The 18025-nt window shown below is 58.5% G+C and overlaps 2 protein-coding genes across 12 annotated transcripts; both read left to right on the top strand.

The window, feature by feature from the left end:
* Nucleotides 1–3080: 3080 nt before the first annotated feature.
* Nucleotides 3081–7924, top strand: SLC39A1 (solute carrier family 39 member 1). 4 transcript variants are annotated; one of them, XM_064593600.1, is made up of 5 exons: nt 3081–4270; nt 4434–4553; nt 4794–5011; nt 5170–5300; nt 6353–7924. In XM_064593600.1, the coding sequence occupies exons 3-5, from the start codon at nt 4825–4827 to the stop codon at nt 7007–7009; spliced, it is 975 nt and encodes a 324-aa protein (XP_064449670.1). In that variant the 5' UTR covers nt 3081–4270; nt 4434–4553; nt 4794–4824; the 3' UTR covers nt 7010–7924. The 4 variants fall into 4 exon arrangements, with proteins under 4 accessions (XP_064449670.1, XP_045732397.1, XP_045732395.1 ...); XM_045876439.3 differs by having other exon boundaries at nt 3089–4270; nt 4434–4545; XM_045876441.3 differs by lacking the exon at nt 4434–4553 and having other exon boundaries at nt 3085–4270.
* Nucleotides 7925–8398: 474 nt separating this feature from the next.
* On the top strand, nt 8399–17365 carry CRTC2 (CREB regulated transcription coactivator 2). Of its 8 annotated transcripts, none has more exons than XM_064593587.1 (14): nt 8400–8667; nt 11229–11330; nt 11405–11521; nt 12008–12069; nt 12648–12716; nt 12888–12991; nt 13092–13121; nt 13277–13356; nt 13440–13507; nt 13622–13872; nt 14168–14574; nt 15657–15926; nt 16398–16584; nt 16714–17365. In XM_064593587.1, exons 1-14 carry the CDS (start codon nt 8515–8517, stop codon nt 16932–16934), a joined length of 2121 nt encoding a protein of 706 aa, XP_064449657.1. In that variant the 5' UTR covers nt 8400–8514; the 3' UTR covers nt 16935–17365. The 8 variants fall into 8 exon arrangements, with proteins under 8 accessions (XP_064449660.1, XP_064449657.1, XP_064449658.1 ...); XM_064593588.1 differs by having other exon boundaries at nt 8401–8667; nt 13292–13356; XM_064593589.1 differs by having other exon boundaries at nt 8401–8667; nt 13458–13507.
* Nucleotides 17366–18025: the final 660 nt, after the last annotated feature.

The raw sequence follows: 18025 nt of genomic DNA, 5'->3' as shown, positions 1-18025 counted from the left end.
CTGTGACCGGCGCACACGAAGTGCCTTTTCTCCTGCCGTCACTTGTGTCAGACGAGCGCACGACAGGCTGGAAAACAAAACCGGAAGGCGGCGACCCGGCCGCCGGAGACTCGCGGAGGCACCCCCCCCGCCAGTCCCGAGGCGCTCTTTCCACTCTCGGGCCTGATTGGACGCAAGAGGTTTGAGGGGCAGGATATGGAGCCAATGGGAGTGCCGTCTCGAGGCAGGCTGCGCGCTGACTGGCCGGGGGGCTGCCGAGGGAGGCGGGCTACCGCGCTGGCCGCCCGGGAGGATACCGAGGCCCCGCGGCTGCGAGTCCGGGGGACAGGTGCGGAGAAGCTGGGAAGTTCCGAGGACGCCGGGCGGGGTGTGCGGGGGCGGGGGTAGAGGAGCGGCCGCCTTTGCTTCCGCTTGCCGCGTGACTGCCGGGCCCTGCTTAGGACCCGGGCGAGGGTGACTAACCTGTCGGCCCAGCTGGAGCTTTGAGCGCGGAAAGTCGCGCCCAGTCTGCATCTGCGCGTTGGCTGCTGTGTCCACGCTCCCGGGGCTCCGCTAACTGGCGGGGCGGGGCGGGGGCTCGAGGGGCTGGGAAACTGAGAGGTTAAAAAGGCATTGAGGCTCGGTGTGGGAATTTGTCTTAGTGGGTGTCATTGCCAACAGTAGTATGTGTCCTGCATTTATATAGTTCACAAATTTTCATAAACATTGTTCTCTCATTTAATCTCTGAAGTAGACGGGGCAGGAAATATTTTACTAACTTTACCGATGAAGAGACAGAGATCGTGATTAGAAGGTAGTAATACCAAGACTCGTGATTGTTTGCCTTGGCCTAGTGACTGATGGGCGAGGAAATCATTTCAAATATAGTAATGGAGCTACCCTCTGTGAATAAAGCAGGAAAGTTTGGGGTGTGGATCCAGAATTCAAACTGGTATTCTTCCTTTCCTTTCCTTTCCTTTCCTTTCTTTTCTTTCTTCTTTCTTTCATTTTATTTATTTGACAGAGAGAGAGACAGCGAGAGAGGGAACACAAGCAGGGGGAGTGGGAGAGGGAGAAGCAGGCTTCCCGCAGAGCAGGGAGCCCAATGTGGGACTCGATCCCAGAACCCTGGGATCATGACCTGAGCCGAAGGCAGACGCCTAACGACTGAGCCACCCAGGTGCCCCTCAAACTGGTATTCTCCTCATGAAAATTGTATGTGCTGAGGGTAAAGACAGGAACAGGATTGAATATTTATTGAGTAACTATCAGATGCTCAGGCATTTTCACATCACTCATATAATTCTCACAGCAAGTCATAGCTGGAAAAGAGAAGTAACTTTCTCAAGGTTACTCTGTAAGTAGAACCAGGGTTTGGATGCCTGAGCCTACATTCTTTGCACTATACTAAGCTATCTTGCTGGGGCTTTCTCAAATTTCCTGCTCATCTTCCTGCATTCCTGCTCATCTTCCTGCATTCCTGCTCAAGTAGTGAGGAGACAAAGCAGGCTTCCTAGATCGATGCAGAGCTCGAAGGAAAGAGCTGTCCTTGCCTAGATCTTTCCTAGAGTAAGAAAGGTTTCAAAGGGCTTCCTGCAGGTTGCAAGTGCAAAGATGATTACGAGGAAAATATAATCAGCTTCCATTAATTAGAACTGGAAGGAACCTCTGGCATCATCTTCTAATCTGACTTCCCTCTTTCACCTGCTTTATCAAGTTCTGAGAGGAAAGAGGACTTGCTTAAGATCACACATCAGGGGCGCCTGGGTGGCTCAGTTGTTAAGCGTCTGCCTTCGGCTCAGGTCGTGATTCCAGGGTCCTGGGATCGAGCCCCGCATCGAGCCCCGCATCGAGCCCCGCATCGAGCCCCGCATCGAGCCCCGCATCGGGCTCCCTGCTCCGCGGGAAGCCTGCTTCTCCCTCTCCCACTCTCCCTGCTTGTGTTCTCTCTCTCTTGCTATCTCTCTGTCAAATAAATAAATAAAATCTTTAAAAAAAAAATCACACATCAAATTAAGGTAGAGGAATGCCTGGCTAGCTCAGTCAGTGAAACAGGCCACTTTTGATCTCAGGGTTGTGAGTTTAAGCCCCACGTTTGGCGTAGACCTTACTTTAAGAAAAATTTTGGGGCCGCCTGGGTGGTTCAGTCATTAAGCGTCTGCCTTAGGCTCAGGTCATGATCCCTGGGTCCTGGGATCCAGGCCCGCATCGGACTCCGTGCTCAGCGGGAAGCCTGCTTCTCCCTCTCCCACTCCCCCTGCTTGTGCTCCCTCTCTCGCTGTCTCTCTCTCTGTCAAATAAATAAATAAAGTCTTAAAAAAAAAAAAAGAAAAATTTTTACAAAATACACACATAAAAAAATTAATATTAAAAAAACAAATTGGGGTGCCTGGGTGGCTCCGTCAGTTAAGCGTCCGACTCTTGATTTTGGCTCAGGTCATGGAATTGAGTTCTGAGTTGGGCTCTGCCCTCAGCGGGGAGACTGCTTCAGGATTCTCTCTCTCACTCTGCCCCTCTCTGCTCACTCTCTCTCTCTCAAATAAATAAAATCTTAAAAAAAAAAAAATTAAGGTAGAGCTGGGACAAGTACCCGGGTGTCCTGTCTCCCAGTCCATGATTCCTTGTTAATGTTACTAATTATCAATAATTTTAAGAGGTGCCTGGGTGACACAGTCGGTTAAGCATCCAACTCTTGGTTTCGGTTTGGGTCATGATCTCCAGGTCTTGGGATCAAGCCCTGAGACAGGCTCTGTGTTCAGCATGGAGTTTGCCTGAGATTCTCCCTTTCCTTCTGTCCCTCCCATTCATGCTGTCTCTGTCTCTCTCTAAAATAAATAATCTTTAAAAAATAATAATCTTGAAAGCATAATTTACCACAAACTGCAGCTTGCACAATATTCTCTCAAATAATTAGGAGTTTCCTCTTTTTTAAATTTTTAAAAATTTTAAAAATTTTAATTTATTTATTTGAGAGAGAGCGCGCACAAGCCTGGGGGAGGGGCAAAGGGAGAGGGAGAAGCAGGCTCCCCCCTGAGCAGGGAGCTGGATGTGAGGCTCTTGATGCCAGGACCCTGGGATCATGACCTGAGCTGAAGGCAGATGCTTAACTGACTGAGCCACCCAGGCGCCCTAACGCAATAATAATTATTAAATGATGGTACAGTACTATCCCGTTTCACCTACATCCTGATCTTAGAGTCCTATCTGATTCCTTTCTCCTGGGCTCTCTCCCTCAAAAAGTCCTCACATTCCCTCTTAGGGAAGTTTCTGGCCTCCATTTCCAGAGCCTTAGAGACATTACTCCCGCCTCTTCTTGAGACAATGAGGTCTTTTCGCCTTTGAAAAGACTAGGCTGAGCCCCCTTCTTTATTTCCTCTTTTATATCCTACCCTCCCATGGGGTTAGAAGATTCTGATAGCACAGGGAATGTGGGTCAAAAGGATCCAGGCTAAGGAAACAATGAGGGTCCTGAGTTGAAAATACTTTGGTGCAATCAAGGAACAGAAAAGAGAAGGGAGGCCAGCAGGGCTGGGGTCAGAGGAGTTGCAGAGTTCAAGGTGAGTTTGAGAGAACCCTGTTAGATGCCCTGAGGCATGGTAAGGATGGTAAGTTGGAGCCAGCTGAGAGCAGCTCTTCACTGGGCAGGTTTTGGGCCACCCCTGTGCTGGGTCCCACCAGTTCCCTGCACACTCTCAGAGAAGACGGAAGGCTGCACAAAAGTGCGCTCAGGCCACTGGTAGTCAAGAAGGGATGATTTTCAAGAAATGCCCTCTCTTCGCTATTTCCTTTTTCCAATTCTGCCTTGTCTTTTTCCTTTGTTGTGGGTGCCGGAGAGGGAAGTCAAGCAAGGAAGTCAGTCCTAAGAAGAGAATGTTTTCCCTCTGGCGCCAAGGTGCGCGGAAAGGGTATTAGAGTCTTCCAAGAGATGGTTAAGAAGACGCTGCCCAAGACCAGGAAGAAAACCTCAGCGATGCAGAGCGGAAGACTTGGGAATGCGGGGTGGGCTCGGACTCCCGCCTCGCCCGCGGGTGTTCTAGCTTCCGGCCAGCCGGGCCAGTCCTACCGCCCCGAGGCGCCCCAGGCCCGCAGCCCCTGGGCCCGCCCCCTCGAAGCCCCGCCCCCAACAGCCCGCTCGCCGGCCTCTGATTGCCCCCAGAGCACGTCACTCCTGGCAGGGCCCCGCCCCCTGGCGCCGTCATTGGCCGGCGGCGGCGGGGAGGCGGGACGCGGCGGGGCGGGGTCCCGAGTCGCGGCGGAACCCGGCGGCTGCGGCGGAGGGGGCCCTGGCGAGGTGAGTGTGTGCCCGGGCCGTGTGGGCTGGGCGGCCTCGGCCCGCCGCGACCCCGCCGCCTGGGGCCCCTGGCGGTGGCCGTGAGCGCGCCGCTCTCCGCTTCCGGCGCGCGGCTGGTGAAACGGGAGCGGGGAGTGATCCGCCCCAAACTCGCCCTGCCCAGGTGGCCCACGAAGCGCCCCGCGACAGCTCTGCGCAGCCCGACCCCCTCTGCTCCGTCCCCTCCTTCCTGCGGGGTTCCCGGCCTCTCCTCTCCCGGGAGGACCGAGCTTCAGGTGAAAGAGTAATGAGACGTCCACACCGCCCTGACGCCGGATCCCCCGCGCGGGGTCCCCGAATGAGCCATCTGAAGGGGCGCAGTCTGCGGGGGAAGGGGACCGTTCCCAGTCCGGGAGTGCATGAGTCACACTGGGCTGGGGAGGCCGGGGGGCGGCAGGGTGAGGGGGCTCCCGCCCGCTGACCAGCTCTCCCCTCTGCTTGGCCCGGTCTTCAAGTGACCATTGCCCCACTCGCGTTGTCTTAGGTCCGAAAGTCGTTGGAGCGCTACAGCCACCATGGGGCCCTGGGCGGAGCCAGAGCTCCTGGTGTGGCGCCCGGAGGCGGTGGCCTCGGAGCCCCCGGGGCCCGTGGGTCTGGAGGTGAAAATGGGCGCCCTGGTGCTGCTGCTCTTGCTCACTCTTCTCTGCAGTCTGGTGCCCATCTGCGTGCTGCGCCGGCCTGGGGCCGGCCCCGAAGCCTCAGGTGAGCCTCTCCTGTTCCCTGCTGGGTTGGGGAGGGCTCTGGGGGCTGCGGAGGTTCCCCTAAAGACGGGAAGGCAAGAGTGACCGTTGCTTGGGTTGGGGCAGTGAGGCTTGAGGGTGTTCATTGCTCACTCCCGTCTGTGCTCCACTCCTGTCCAGCCTCCCGCCAAAAAGCCTTGAGCCTAGTAAGCTGCTTCGCAGGGGGTGTCTTTCTGGCCACCTGTCTCCTGGACCTACTGCCTGACTACCTGGCTGCCATAGATGAGGCCCTGGCAGCCCTGCACGTGACGGTGAGCCCTTTCTGCTGCATGTGACCCTGTGGGGGGGGGGTGTTCAGTCACACACCCGTGGGAGACGCGCTCCGTGACCGTGTGACCGTGTGGAAGGCGCCTAGCATGGGACCCTATGAACTGTGACTTTTAGGGATGGGGCATAACTCTTCCTGGGGTGCTCCCCTTCGCCCCCAGTCCCTCTGTACCTGCCATGCACTCTTTGGGTCACTGAGGGGAGCCTTGTACAGGCATGTGACCCACTCTGTGAGTTTCTCAGTCACAGCCTCCAAGAATCATCTTCACTCTCACACCACTTTGCTGGCAGTAGAGGGCCCTCGAGGCCTGGGAAGGGTGGGAGGCCTGGAGTTCCTGACCTAAAACGCCACAACCCAAGGAAGTAGGATGTGAAGAAGGTCAAGTACAAGGCGTAGGGAAGTCTCAGGGGAAAAGCTGAGACGGTGTGTGGAGGTGCCAGGAGGGCACCCTGCGCTCTTCCTCGTCCTAAGGCTGGGGAAGTAACACAGGATGTAACTTCTGTGAGCGAGTGACCGGCCACCCCGTATGACTGTGTAAGTCTCAGTGGCCCCTGAGAGTTTGTGGCTCTGTGTGTGAGCATTTGGTGAGGTGGGCAACGTGTGATCCTGTGTGCGTGCGCGCCTACGTGTCTGCATCAGTCACTCTCAGCTGGCGGTGGTTTTGCACCCCCTTCACAGGGAGCATTTGGTAGTGTCTGGAGACCTTTTTGGTTGTCACAATTGGGAAAGGAAGGCTTTGTGCAGGCTAGGGATTCTGTTAAACATCCCACTGAGCATAGGACAGCCCTCCAAAATGAAGAATTATCCAACCCAAAATGTTAATGGTGCTGAAGTTGAGAAACTGGTCTATATGTGTAGTGCTGTGAGCGACACTATCATCTATGTGATTGTGTGTGTCTTTGTGTAACTGAGAGTAGCCCTGCATCTGTGGGGGACCCTAAGTCTGTATAACTGGGAGTCCTCGAGACTCTGAATTTGACTCTTCCCCATTGTTGGCCTGTCTCCTGAATTTCTTGCTGCCCTATTTGCCCACAGCTCCAGTTCCCCCTACAAGAGTTCATCTTGGCAATGGGCTTCTTCCTGGTCCTGGTGATGGAACAGATCACACTAGCTTACAAGGAGCAGTCAGGGCCACCACCTCGAGAGGAGACAAGAGCTCTGCTGGGAACAGCAAATGGTGGGCCACAGCACTGGGATGATGGGCCAGGGGTCCCACAGGCAGGTGGAGCCCCTGCAGCCCCCTCAGCCCTGCGTGCCTGCGTACTGGTCTTCTCCCTGGCCCTGCACTCGGTGTTCGAGGGACTGGCGGTGGGGCTGCAGCGAGACCGGGCTCGGGCCCTGGAGCTCTGCCTGGCTTTGCTGCTCCACAAGGGTATTCTGGCAGTCAGCTTGTCCCTGCGGCTGCTGCAGAGCCATCTGCGAGCGCAGGTGGTAGCTGGCTGTGGGATCCTCTTCTCATGCATGACACCTCTGGGCATTGGGTTGGGTGCGGCTCTGGCAGAGTCGGCTGGGCCACTGCACCAGCTGGCCCAGTCTGTGCTGGAGGGCATGGCAGCTGGCACCTTTCTCTATATTACCTTCCTGGAAATCTTGCCCCAGGAGCTGGCCACTTCTGAGCAGAGGATCCTCAAGGTCATCCTGCTCCTTGCAGGCTTTGCCCTACTTACTGGCCTGCTCTTCATCCAAGTCTAGGGAGCTCCAGGTGCCCTTGACCTTCCTTTTCCACCCCAGCATATGAAAATAAGGAGTGGAGAAGGGAGGATTGAGGATCAAAGGGTTCTCTGGGAGATAGGGATGGAGTCTTTGGGATTATCTGACCAATGGGAGGGATGTGGTATTCAAGAGCCTGGCCCCGAGGGACAAGGGATAGTCCTATCACTAAAGACGTGATCAGTGATTCACAATGGGGAAGACACTGAGTGTTAGAATCCAGGGTCACACTACATACAGGGACGAGCTGACGATGGCAAGGCTGGGAGCGGGCACCCCGCCGCTGCGGGATGGAGGTGTGAGAAGGCACAGCCCAGAGGCAGCAGTCCTGCTGGTTCTAGCCCACTTCAGCCCTCTGTCACTTGGCGTGGAGTGGACTCCTTCTTTTCTTAGCGCCTACTCTATCTCCCGCTTCCCTTCTCCCAGGGGACTGGTGCCAAATGGCCTCTTCCTGCCAGTTTGGTACCTTCTTTGGCTTCTCTAGTCCTGCTCACTTCTCTATTTTTAAAGTGCCAAATAAATCCCTTCCCTCTTTGTCAAAAAGCACAGTGATGGCACTGAACCCTGCCCAACACCTCAGCGGAGGGGCCCTGCTTGCTCTTTTTTTTGGAGGCAGGCCTGTTTGCTGAGTTGAGGTTGGGGGAGGGTTGGCAGAGATACGGCCCCCCACCACTACTGCACCCTGGGAATACTGAACATGGAACTGGTGCCCCATGCCCAGATGAGAAATACTGAGCTGCCAAATTTTTTTTTATACCAGAGGAGCCCAAGGGGAAAGCTCACCCCCAGCTATTTTTGGGGAGGGAGGGCTGTGGATAGAGCCATGTTCTCTAGAATCTATTTTACTAACTGACCTGTTTTGGGACTTGTTACCCAAATAAAAGATGTTTCTATACATTTGTGCAGTGTCTGATTCATTTGTCTTGGGCAAGGGGTGGGCACGTAGCCAGTCTGAGAGGGCCTGAGTCCCAGACGTTTATACCTGTTTTAATATCCCTACTCTCACTGCTTTCATTCAGGCTCCGTAGTCCCCTTCCTCGAAGACCCAAATTTTCCCTCTTTTGTTCCTTCCTTCTTCCCGCCCTGTCTCCACCCCTTCCCCTTCCTCCCCAATCCTTCCCTCTCCTGCATCCTGCTCCCCTTCACGGTCGGAGCTCAAGACCAACTTAGAACTACTTTTCCCAGCTTGCCCCGCGCAGGGAGGAGCCGGGGGGAGGAGCCAGGCTCCCAGGCCCCGGGGCCACAGGGCTGCTGGGAAATGGAGTCCGCTTCCTGTCCGCGCTGCTCGCCTGGGGCCGCGCAGGGGTCACGTAAACAAACTACAGTTCCCGGCGGCCCTCGCGCGCGGCAGGTCCGGGCTAGGCTGGGGCCGGGCTCGCGGTGCTCGCCGAGGCGGCGGCGGCGGCTGCGGCTGGAGGCGCGGGCCGAGGCCCGCGGCGGGACCGTGGCTTGTCCGGGAGGGTGGCGGGGAGGGACGCACGGGGAAGATGGCGGCGGCGGGCGCGAACGGGCCCGGCTCGGCCGCGGCCGCAGCTTCCAATCCGCGCAAGTTTAGCGAGAAGATCGCGCTGCAGAAGCAGCGTCAGGCCGAAGAGACGGCGGCCTTCGAGGAGGTGATGATGGACATCGGCTCCACCCGGGTGAGGGGCCGCCGGGGGCGCGGGAGCCGAGGGCGCAGTCCCGGAGCGGGGCGCCGGGAGGCGGGGCGGGGGCGGGGGCGGGCGCCGCCGCGAGGGAGGCGGAGCGGGGCCGCCGCCGTCCGGGAGGCGCGGGTGGAGGGCCGAGGGGCAGGAAGACGGGCTTGCGGGGGAGGCCGGGAGCCGGGGAGCGGGGCCGCGAGGGGGCGGCGGCCGGCGGCGATCCCGTGCATCCCTGCTTGAGCCCCTGGGGACGCTCCTGCAGCATCCCCGAGCTGGGGCCGTGGCGGGGGGCATGGTCCGCTCGCCCCAGCCCGGCTGCTCCGAGGCGGTGTCTCCTCCAGTCCGGTCCCTCTGCCCTGCTGTGCCATTCTCGGCACTTCGGTGCCTTCGGGAAAGGGCCCCTTGGGTGTTTGCGCGCCGCAGCGCTGAGTCTAGTGGGGCAGGAAGTCCCCTCCTGCGTCCCTTCCCTTTGCTTCCTTTTTCAAATATTTCTTGTGGTTTCCTGACGTGAATGAAGGTGAGGTCCATTGCTCGCAGACTGTGCTTAATGTCTTGCCCTGGCCACCGCGGAGGGGAGGTAGGACTTTGAAGCTCCAAAGCGGGTAACCAGTTGGCTATAGGTCAGGTTTGCTGAGCTTTCTGGGAAGGTGGCTGCTTCGTGGGTCAGTTATAAGGTGCCCCTGAGGGTCTCCTGTGGCTGGGGATATTCATTCCTAAACAGTTCCAGAAAAAAGACATCCTGGCACGGTTGCCTCTGAAGCCCCTCTGGCCTTCCTTTCTTGCTTTCCAGGGCTGAATATCAGAGGGAGTGAGGGTGGGAGTCTGCCCAGCTGGTGTGCAGTCCTAATTTAGGGACACGTTATTCTCAAAACAGCAGGTGAGGCTATTGCAGTGATCCCTCATGGCGGAGCGCTGGAAGGAACTCACGGGGAGATGGTGGCACAGAAAGACGTTTCTGATCTGACTGTGGTTGCCTCTGTGACCGCGACTCCCGTTGTACTTTTGTTTGTGTTTCCCCTGTTGGTTTTTCTTGTGTTTTTTTCCCTTTGGGTCTCTAGAGACCACGTGTCCTAGTTTGTGGGAGTCAGAACAGAGAGAGTTAGGGGGGAAGCATATCGTGTGTGTGTACCCACACAACTCCCTCTGAATGCCATGAGGATCATGATCTGTTGACTGCTCCCCTTTAGGAGCTTTTGCTCATGGTGGGTGCGGAGGCAAGGAGGTGGGCGAGAGGCTCGGCCTGACGCCCTGTCCTCTGTCTGGACCGTGACTCCAGCAGAGGCAGGGTGGGATTTTAGGGTTTGTGTGTACAAACAGAAAGGCTGTGAGAAGCTCAGAGCTGAGGCCTCTGTCTTTTTAGCGCCTTGGTTTGTCCAAACACCCCTTCTGCCCACCTTGCCCCTGCAGGTTGCCTCGCTGCTGCACATAAATATCTAGTGGGCGTACAAGGCCGGGGCTCAGGGACCCAAGAGTCTAAAGCTAGAGATAAGAGATCTGGGGCTTAGCTTAGCTGAGAGGGCTCTTTTGAGGCAGCTACAGCCATGGGGGCCTAGAGTGCTGAGGGGCTAGGGTTAGCACATCTACTAATAGCAATCTTGAGCGGCCCAAAGGTTTACATAGTGTCTGCTAAACTCAGTGGGCTGATCACTTGGAACAGAAAGTCAGTTCTGATGTTGGCCTCTGCACAACAGTGCATGACCCCCAGAAGTTCATCAGCTGCCCTACGTCCATTTTTTGGCAGGTTGCAGTGGTTGAGCCTCAGAAGTAGGTGTTCAGCTCTCACGGAAGGACTTAAGATCTGTAGACAGACTGACGCCGTGCCAGACTGAGGGTTGTGGTGTCTCACTGCCGTGCCAGATACATCTCCCCAAAGTGGGGGTCAGGCCAGGCTGAACTGGGTTATCGCTCCCTCTCTCGGCACCGTTCTCAAGGCTTCCCTCTCCATTCAGGGGCTTTAGAACTAGGTAGAAGAAGACTGCTTCTTGGCTTCAGCACTGTTTTTCCAGCTGGGAGAGCCATCATTTCCTAGGTGTTCTAGTTTGGGTGGTGCAGGCTCTGTGTAGCTTTCCTGAGGCAGGCCAAGTGGCAGAAGCCTGTGCCCTCCAGAGTGGGAAGGAAAGAGGTTGGCGATAATGGCTCTGTGGCATCCACCTGTGGCCTTCCCCTCATGTTCCAATTAGCCCTGGACGCATCTGGAAGGGAAAGCGAGGTGCCTAATAGGCACCCTTCCCAGGAGCTGACCCATGTGACTAGCTTGGGGGCTCCTGGCAACCCCTCCGGGACTCTGTTTAGACTGATGCCAACTGGGACAGGCCCCAAGCAGAGTGTCAGGCCCTGCGTGGCAGGGCGACGCCAGCCATTAGTGGGGTGGCTGAGGTGGCCTGCGGAAGAGCTGGGGCCGAGCTTCGCACCTGGCCTGCCCCCCACTGCTTTTCCTGGCGGCGCTCTTAAGTGCTCCAGCAGTAGGGCGTGCCCTGGAGACAGATGGCAGGAGTGGCCAGAGGAACGGGAACAGTCGTCAGAACCTTCCCTGACATTCCCGTTTGTCCTCCCCATCTCAGCTACAGGCCCAAAAGTTGCGACTGGCCTACACGAGGAGCTCCCATTATGGCGGTTCTCTGCCCAATGTTAACCAGATTGGCTGTGGCCTGGCTGAGTTCCAGGTGAGTGGACTGCAGTCACAGGGACCCAGGCAACTTGCGACTTCCCCAGGTGACCTCCCTGTCTCTTTTGGCAGAGCCCCCTCCACTCGCCTCTGGATTCATCTCGGGGCACGCGGCACCACGGGCTGGTGGAACGGGTGCAGCGAGACCCCCGAAGGATGGTGTCCCCACTCCGCCGCTACCCCCGCCACATATCCTTCACGGAGGCTGTGGGGGGCCCCGGGGCGACGGGGTTCCTCGGGAACTCGTGGGAGGAAGGGACTCTGTGTGCGCTTCAGTCCCTCCATTCCCGGCCTCCCAGAAAAGCCACTGTCTGGCCCGTGTGTCGGCACCGGCTCCTTCGACGGGGAGACCTACGTCTCCTGCTGAAGGGCGTTTGGTTCCCTCTTCACGTTTTTCCTCCCCTTTCTGTTGGTAGCTTTCAGTCTCAGAGACTCTCATAGGCCTGTTTCTCACGTCCTGTCCGGTTATTCGCCCTCGTTTTTCCAACTCTACTGGGCCTGGTTCTCTTTTTCTCTTCCATTCTTTGGCCCTGTCGTTGCCCCTCGTGGAAGAGGAGGGAGGTACTTGCTTCTGGAAACAATTCATCCACCTCCTCCAGTGTTCTCCTCTTATCTGGTCTCTGTCCCCTCTGTGCCCTCCTCCCTTTCTCCTTAACTGCTGCTGGTGCTGCTCACGTCGACAGCTCTCCCTATAGTCCTGCCTACTTGTCTCCTCCCCCGGAGTCCGGCTGGCGGAGGTCAGTGTCTAGGGCAGACAGGGTCTCCTGTCCACTCCCTGACGTGTCTCTGGAGGGAGCTTGGGTTGGGGCCGGGCTTCGAACAGTGCCTCCTCCGTAATGCAGGGCTGGGCGGGGTGGGGGCAGGTGGGTCAGAGTCCAGTCTTGGCCCTGCTGACATTGGCAGCCGAGCCTCCCAGTCCAGCCAGCGCAGGACCAGTGGTAACGGTGGCTGACTGGGATGTGCGTGTCCGGGGAGGGAGGATGGCTGGCTCTCCACAGGAGTGGCTGCCAGGTGCAGCGTTCTGGCCCCAGGTTTCCGACCCTCCGCGGTCTGTGTCATCCTCCGTGCACAGTCGCTGGGCTCCAGGATGCCCATTCAGCTTATCCCGGCAGAGACCAGTTGAGTTTCCAGATCTCTCAGCTTGATCGTGGGAGGGGGGTCGGGTCACAGGGAGCAGAAGGACCAGAAAGGAGGCACGGCCCTGGGTGCTCGGCCCTGTCCATCTCCGCCTCAGCGGCCGGCGCTCTCTAGCCCCGTGCTGGCTTTCCTGCCTGTTGCTAGCCTTCCTCCTCCTGACCTTGTGTTTCCACCCCAGGACGATGCCCTGGGGCAATTTCCCTGCAGAGAAGGGACAGTTGTTTCGACTGCCATCTGCACTGAACAGGTGATGGCCCTGGCCTTCTCTGTGCCACATCTCTTATCTGCTGTTTCCGGGCCCTGCTCCCTTGCCCCACCCTGTCCCAGCCCAGCTAGCGTTGTCCCCTGCTGAGCAGGGCATGGGGACCAGGAACACCGTCACAGGTACGAGCTCACCTCTGCCCCCCCACCCCCACAGGACAAGTTCTGATTCTGCCCTTCACACCAGTGTGATGAACCCCAGCCCCCAGGACACTTATCCAGGCCCTGCCCCTCCCAGCATCCTGCCCAGCCGGCGTGGAGGTAAGTGGCCTGGCCCTGGGCGGGGAATGACCGGACGAGCTTTTGTTTAAAGCCCGTAGAGAAGTCTGGACTGTAGCCAACTCTCCCGCATCCTTTGTAGGTTTTCTGGATGGTGAAGTGGACTCCAAAGGTATGTGTTCCTCGCCGTTTGTGGCCACTGAGGCCCACGGATTTCTGGCCTGGTGTTGGGGGCTTTGTGCAGGGCCCGGGAGCGGGACTGCCTCCCTCTCACCTCTGCTTCCTCTCCTGCCCCACCGGCTCCTTCTCCAACCCTCTCATCACCAGTCTTTCTTTTTCAAGTCCCTGCTGTTGAGGAGAACTTGCTAGATGACAAGCATTTGCTGAAGCCATGGGATGCTAAGAAGGTCGGTGTGGCCCACTACCCCCCTTCTTTCTGTGGGGCAGGTCTTCCTCGGTCCTCGCTGAGCTCTGGCCTCCTTTTTCACAGTCTTTCTTCTCTCCTCAGTTGTCCTCATCCTCGTCCCGACCTCGGTCCTGTGAAGTCCCTGGAATTAAGTAGGTGCCTTGATTAGGTTGGCTGAGGGGCTGAGGGGAAACGTGGGAGGCCAGCCTCCGTCCCCCACCCCGACCACTGCCGCCATCTCCGCTTCTCTTCCTCTCCTCCCACAGCATCTTCCCATCTCCTGACCAGCCTGCCAGTGTGCCCGTCCTCCCACCTGCCTTGAACACAGGCGGCTCCCTACCTGACCTCACCAACCTGCACTTTCCCCCGCCACTGCCCACTCCCCTGGACCCTGAGGAGACAGCCTTCCCCAGCCTGAGTGGGGGCAGCAGTACCTCCAATTTGACCCACACCATGACCCACCTCGGCATCAGCGGGGGCCTGGGCCTGGGCCCGGGCTCGGGCTATGATGTGCCAGGTGAGTGGCTGTCCTGGCTGGAGGGGTGACGGGGTGGGGGGCTCGGGCCCCCAGGAGCCTCCTGTGACTGCCCACACCAGTCCTGCCCAGGATTCCCTCACGGCAGATGGGGTTTTTCCTGGAAAGGTGATGGAGGGCAGCCCCCAGGTGGGCCGTGCCAACCTCACTGTCAGGGACAGAGCAGGGAGGACGTTGTGTTGCCACCTTCATAGTCTGGTCGCTGCTCTCCGTCCTGGGCAGAAAGGGGTCCAGCTCCCATCAGTAACGTGGGCATCTCTGCTTTTTGTCTGTGCAGGACTTCACTCCCCTCTCAGCCACCCATCCCTGCAGTCCTCCCTGAGCAACCCCAACCTCCAGGCCTCCCTGAGCAGCCCCCAGCCCCCGCTCCAGGGCTCCCACAGCCACCCCTCCCTGCCTGCGTCCTCCCTGGCCCGCCACGCACTGCCCACCGCCTCCCTGGGCCACCCCTCGCTCAGTGCCCCGGCCCTCTCCTCCTCCACTTCTTCCTCCTCCGCTTCATCTCCCGTGCTGGGCGCCCCCCCTTACCCAGCTTCTACCCCCGGAACCTCCCCCCGCCACCGCCGTGTGCCCCTCAGCCCCCTGAGTTTGCCCGTGGGCCCAGCTGACGCCAGAAGGTCCCAACAGCAGCTGCCCAAACAGTTTTCGCCAACAATGTCACCCACCTTGTCCTCCATCACTCAGGTACGCGTGGCTGCCTTCGTCCGTGTCTGTCTCCCCTCCCCCTCTCTCTCCCTGCCACACACTCCCTTCCACCTTCCTTTCTCCAGACACCCCCTCCTCACTTCTGTGCTCCTTGTCTCGGCCATCCCCTTTCATTCCTCTGTCCCTCCTGCCTGAAGAGCACAAAGCCTGGGGGAGCCGCTTCCCGGTTCACATTCCAGCCCTGCCTCTTCCTAGTGATCTCCTTGGACAGGTGCCCTGCTGGCTGTGAGCCTCGCATCCTCACCTGTAACACAAGGGTGCTTTTGTAAGGATCACAGGACCCGTGTATGGGACGTGCTTAGGCCGTGCCCACCCAGGTGCATGCCCCACAAATGGTAGCTTTTTCTCCCCCTTTTCTCCCCATGCTTCTTTCCTCGTCTGTCTGTCTCTCATGCCTTCATCCTGTCCCATTCCCTCTCCCATTGCTGTCCTCCTTCCACGGATTTCATAGAGTCAGGGGCTCTCAGACATGGAGCCTCATCTCTTCGTGTTACAGATGAGGATACTACCCAGAGGGAAAGTGCTTTCCAAGCTTACTCAGCAAGTTAGGAAGAGTTGGGAGCAGCCTGAGAACCTAGCTGAGGGCTCCTTCCTCAGTGCTGAACTGCGCGCCTCTCCCTGCCCCCGCCCCCCTTCTCTCTGCCCTCTTCCTCTCCTCCACTGCCCTTCCCTGGAATGTGTGTTCCATGTTCCTGGAGGAAAGACTAAGGCCAGGCCAGCGAGGGCTCTGCTCCCTCCCTCCTTCCCGCTCTCCCTGCCTCCGGCAGCCCACCGTGCCGGCCCTGGCCCTGGCCCTGGCCCTGGCCTTGGCCTATGGGATGTGTGGCAGCCTCCCGGTGCAGGCACGGTTTCCTCGGGCCCCGACGCCGGCCTCGCTCGCTCGCTTTCGTTCTGATACGCGCTTGAGTGACGGCCCCCGACCCCGGGGCGCCCCATGGAACACTGTCACGTCTGTGTTGAGGACGGTTGCAGCTTCACAGGGTGGGAAACCCTGACTAAGAGTTTCCCCCTGGGGCTCTACCAAGGGTTAATCTGCTCCCTTTTTCCTTGCTTCTCTTCAGGGTGTCCCCCTGGATACCAGCAAACTGTCCACTGACCAGCGGCTGCCTCCGTACCCATATAGCCCCCCAGGTTTGGTTCTGCCCAGCCAGCCGCCCACCCCAAAGCCTCTACAGCAGCCAGGGCTGTCCTCTCAGGCCTGTTCCATGCAGCCGTCAGGGGGGCAGCCCCCGGGCCGGCCACCGCACTACGGGACACTGTACCCACCCAGCTCCAGTGGGCACGGGCAGCAGTCTTACCACCGGCCCATGAGTGACTTCGGCCTGGGCAACGTGAGTACCCAGGTCTAGGAGCAGGGGAGGGCCGGGGGTGGGTCGGGGGGCTTGTGTCGTATCCCTGGTGCACTCTGAATGGGGAGATCTGGGGTGGCGGGGGAGAGCTCCTTCCCCCCAGATAGCGGAGCACTGCCAACCTGAGGCTTCTCTCTTCCTGCATTTGACCCCAATCCTGCCCCCGCCCCTAGCTGTCTCCGCACAGCGTGCTCTCTGATGCCCGCTGCTCTGACTTGTTCTCTTCCTGGCATGCACACACTCTGTCCCAGCAGGTACGGCGCCCACACCTACTCCAGGCCCCGTGCTTGCTGCTCTGCTCTGCTTGCTGCCTTCTCCCTGTCTCTGCTCCTGTTCCTGGAGTGGCGGGGGGGTGCTTTGCTGGGCAGAGGGGACGTATTTGCAGGGCAGGCAGGAGCCAATGGGACACCCTTTTCTGAAGTGCACTTCCTTAGGCTCTGTCTGTGTCCGTAGCTGGAGCAGTTCAGCATGGAGAGCCCATCAACCAGCCTGGCGCTGGATCCCCCTGGCTTTTCTGAAGGGCCTGGATTTTTAGGGGGTGAGGGGCCAGTGAGTAGCCTCCAGGACCCCCATGCCCTCAACCACCAGAACGTGACCCACTGTTCCCGCCATGCTCCAGGGCCCAACATCATTCTCCCAGGTGAGCGGTGTGGGTGGTGATGGGGCGTGGAAGGAGGGGGTGATACATTCGCTGGTGCAGCAGGGGATCCAGGGGTCCTCAAAGAGTTTACAGGGCATGGGTCTTCACCCATCTCTTCTGCCCCCACAGGAGAGTCCTCCCCAGGTTTCTCTAAGGAGATTGCGGCGGCCCTGGCCGGAGTTCCTGGCTTTGAGGTGTCGGCAGCTGGACTGGGGCTGGGGCTCGGGCTGGAGGAGGACCTGCGCATGGAGCCACTGGGCCTGGAAGGGCTCCACATGCTGAGCGATCCCTGTGCCCTGCTGCCCGATCCTGCTGTGGAGGACTCATTCCGCAGTGACCGGCTGCAGTGAGGGGAGGGGCCTCATCGGCACCCCTCTTCGCGGCCCTGCCCCATCACTGTTCCTTTCCTCCCTTCCCCCTGGCCAGTAGAGACTCCACTCTGCCCCCAGATCCTCTTTCTAACATGAACGAGGGATCCCAGGAATGAGAAAAAGCAAAGGGTTTGTCCAGGTGGCCCCTGAATTCTGCACAAGGGGTGGGCCTGGGGGAGCTCAAGGGAGGACCTAAAGCACTTGTAACTTTGAACCGTCTGTCTGGAGGTCAGAGCCTGTTGGAAGGCAGGGGTGGAGGGGAGCCCCGGAGGCAGGGCTTGCCCGGATGCCTGGGGGTGGGCAGTGCCAGCCCCTCCTCACCACTCTTCCCCTTGCAATGGAGGAGAGCGCCAGAGTGGATATTATTTTTTATTAAATATATTATATGTTAATAAAAAAATCGTATCAAACACTTGGTGTGGTTTTTTTTCTTGGGGATGCACTTGGAAATTTAGAGGATCCTTGGGGCCAGGCCCTTTCGTCTGATACGCTTTTTTCATCTTTTCATCACTGTGGCGGTTTATGGAGGGGCCCCAGCGTCAGAATTTGTACCCAGCATTGAACATGGGCGTCCAGGCTGGATGTAGGCTCCCAGGGCAGCACACATGCCCTCCTGTGCCCTCCCACCTGTCCAGGCCCTGGCTGTGAGTCGAGGGTGAGGAGGCGACTGATGGCTGAGATCACAGTCTGATGTTTCCCCAGGGGCAGCGGGCCCCAAGGATCCTCTAGCTGAGGGAGACTCCCCAGGAGGATTTCATACCAACTATGGATGCCAGGCAGGGTTGGCTCCCTCTTCCTTATGGACCTTTTAAGCCCGGAGAACCTAGAAGACAAGTGGTACTTGGCCAGCCTCTGACCTCATGCTCCCAGGTCTGTGCCCTGCTTCCTCACTGGGCGTGCATCCCCGCCTCCCTCCCTGCTCTGTTCCTCTGCCCCTTTGTGCTGTCCTGCTCGCAGCAGAGTCCCCAAGGGGCTTCCTCTTTCTGACTCAGGCTGCCAGCCTCCGGCCGGCCGTGTGAGCTTCTGCCCTCTGCTCTTCTCTGTACCCGGCAGAGGAGTGGCGGCTGTCC

Source organism: Mirounga angustirostris, unplaced genomic scaffold, assembly GCF_029215605.1.
Source record: "Mirounga angustirostris isolate CCGP_5_RB_7025 unplaced genomic scaffold, mMirAng1.0.hap1 SCAF_6, whole genome shotgun sequence".
In the NCBI taxonomy this organism is placed as follows: domain Eukaryota; kingdom Metazoa; phylum Chordata; class Mammalia; order Carnivora; family Phocidae; genus Mirounga; species Mirounga angustirostris.
This window is presented reverse-complemented; position numbering and strand designations above follow the sequence as displayed.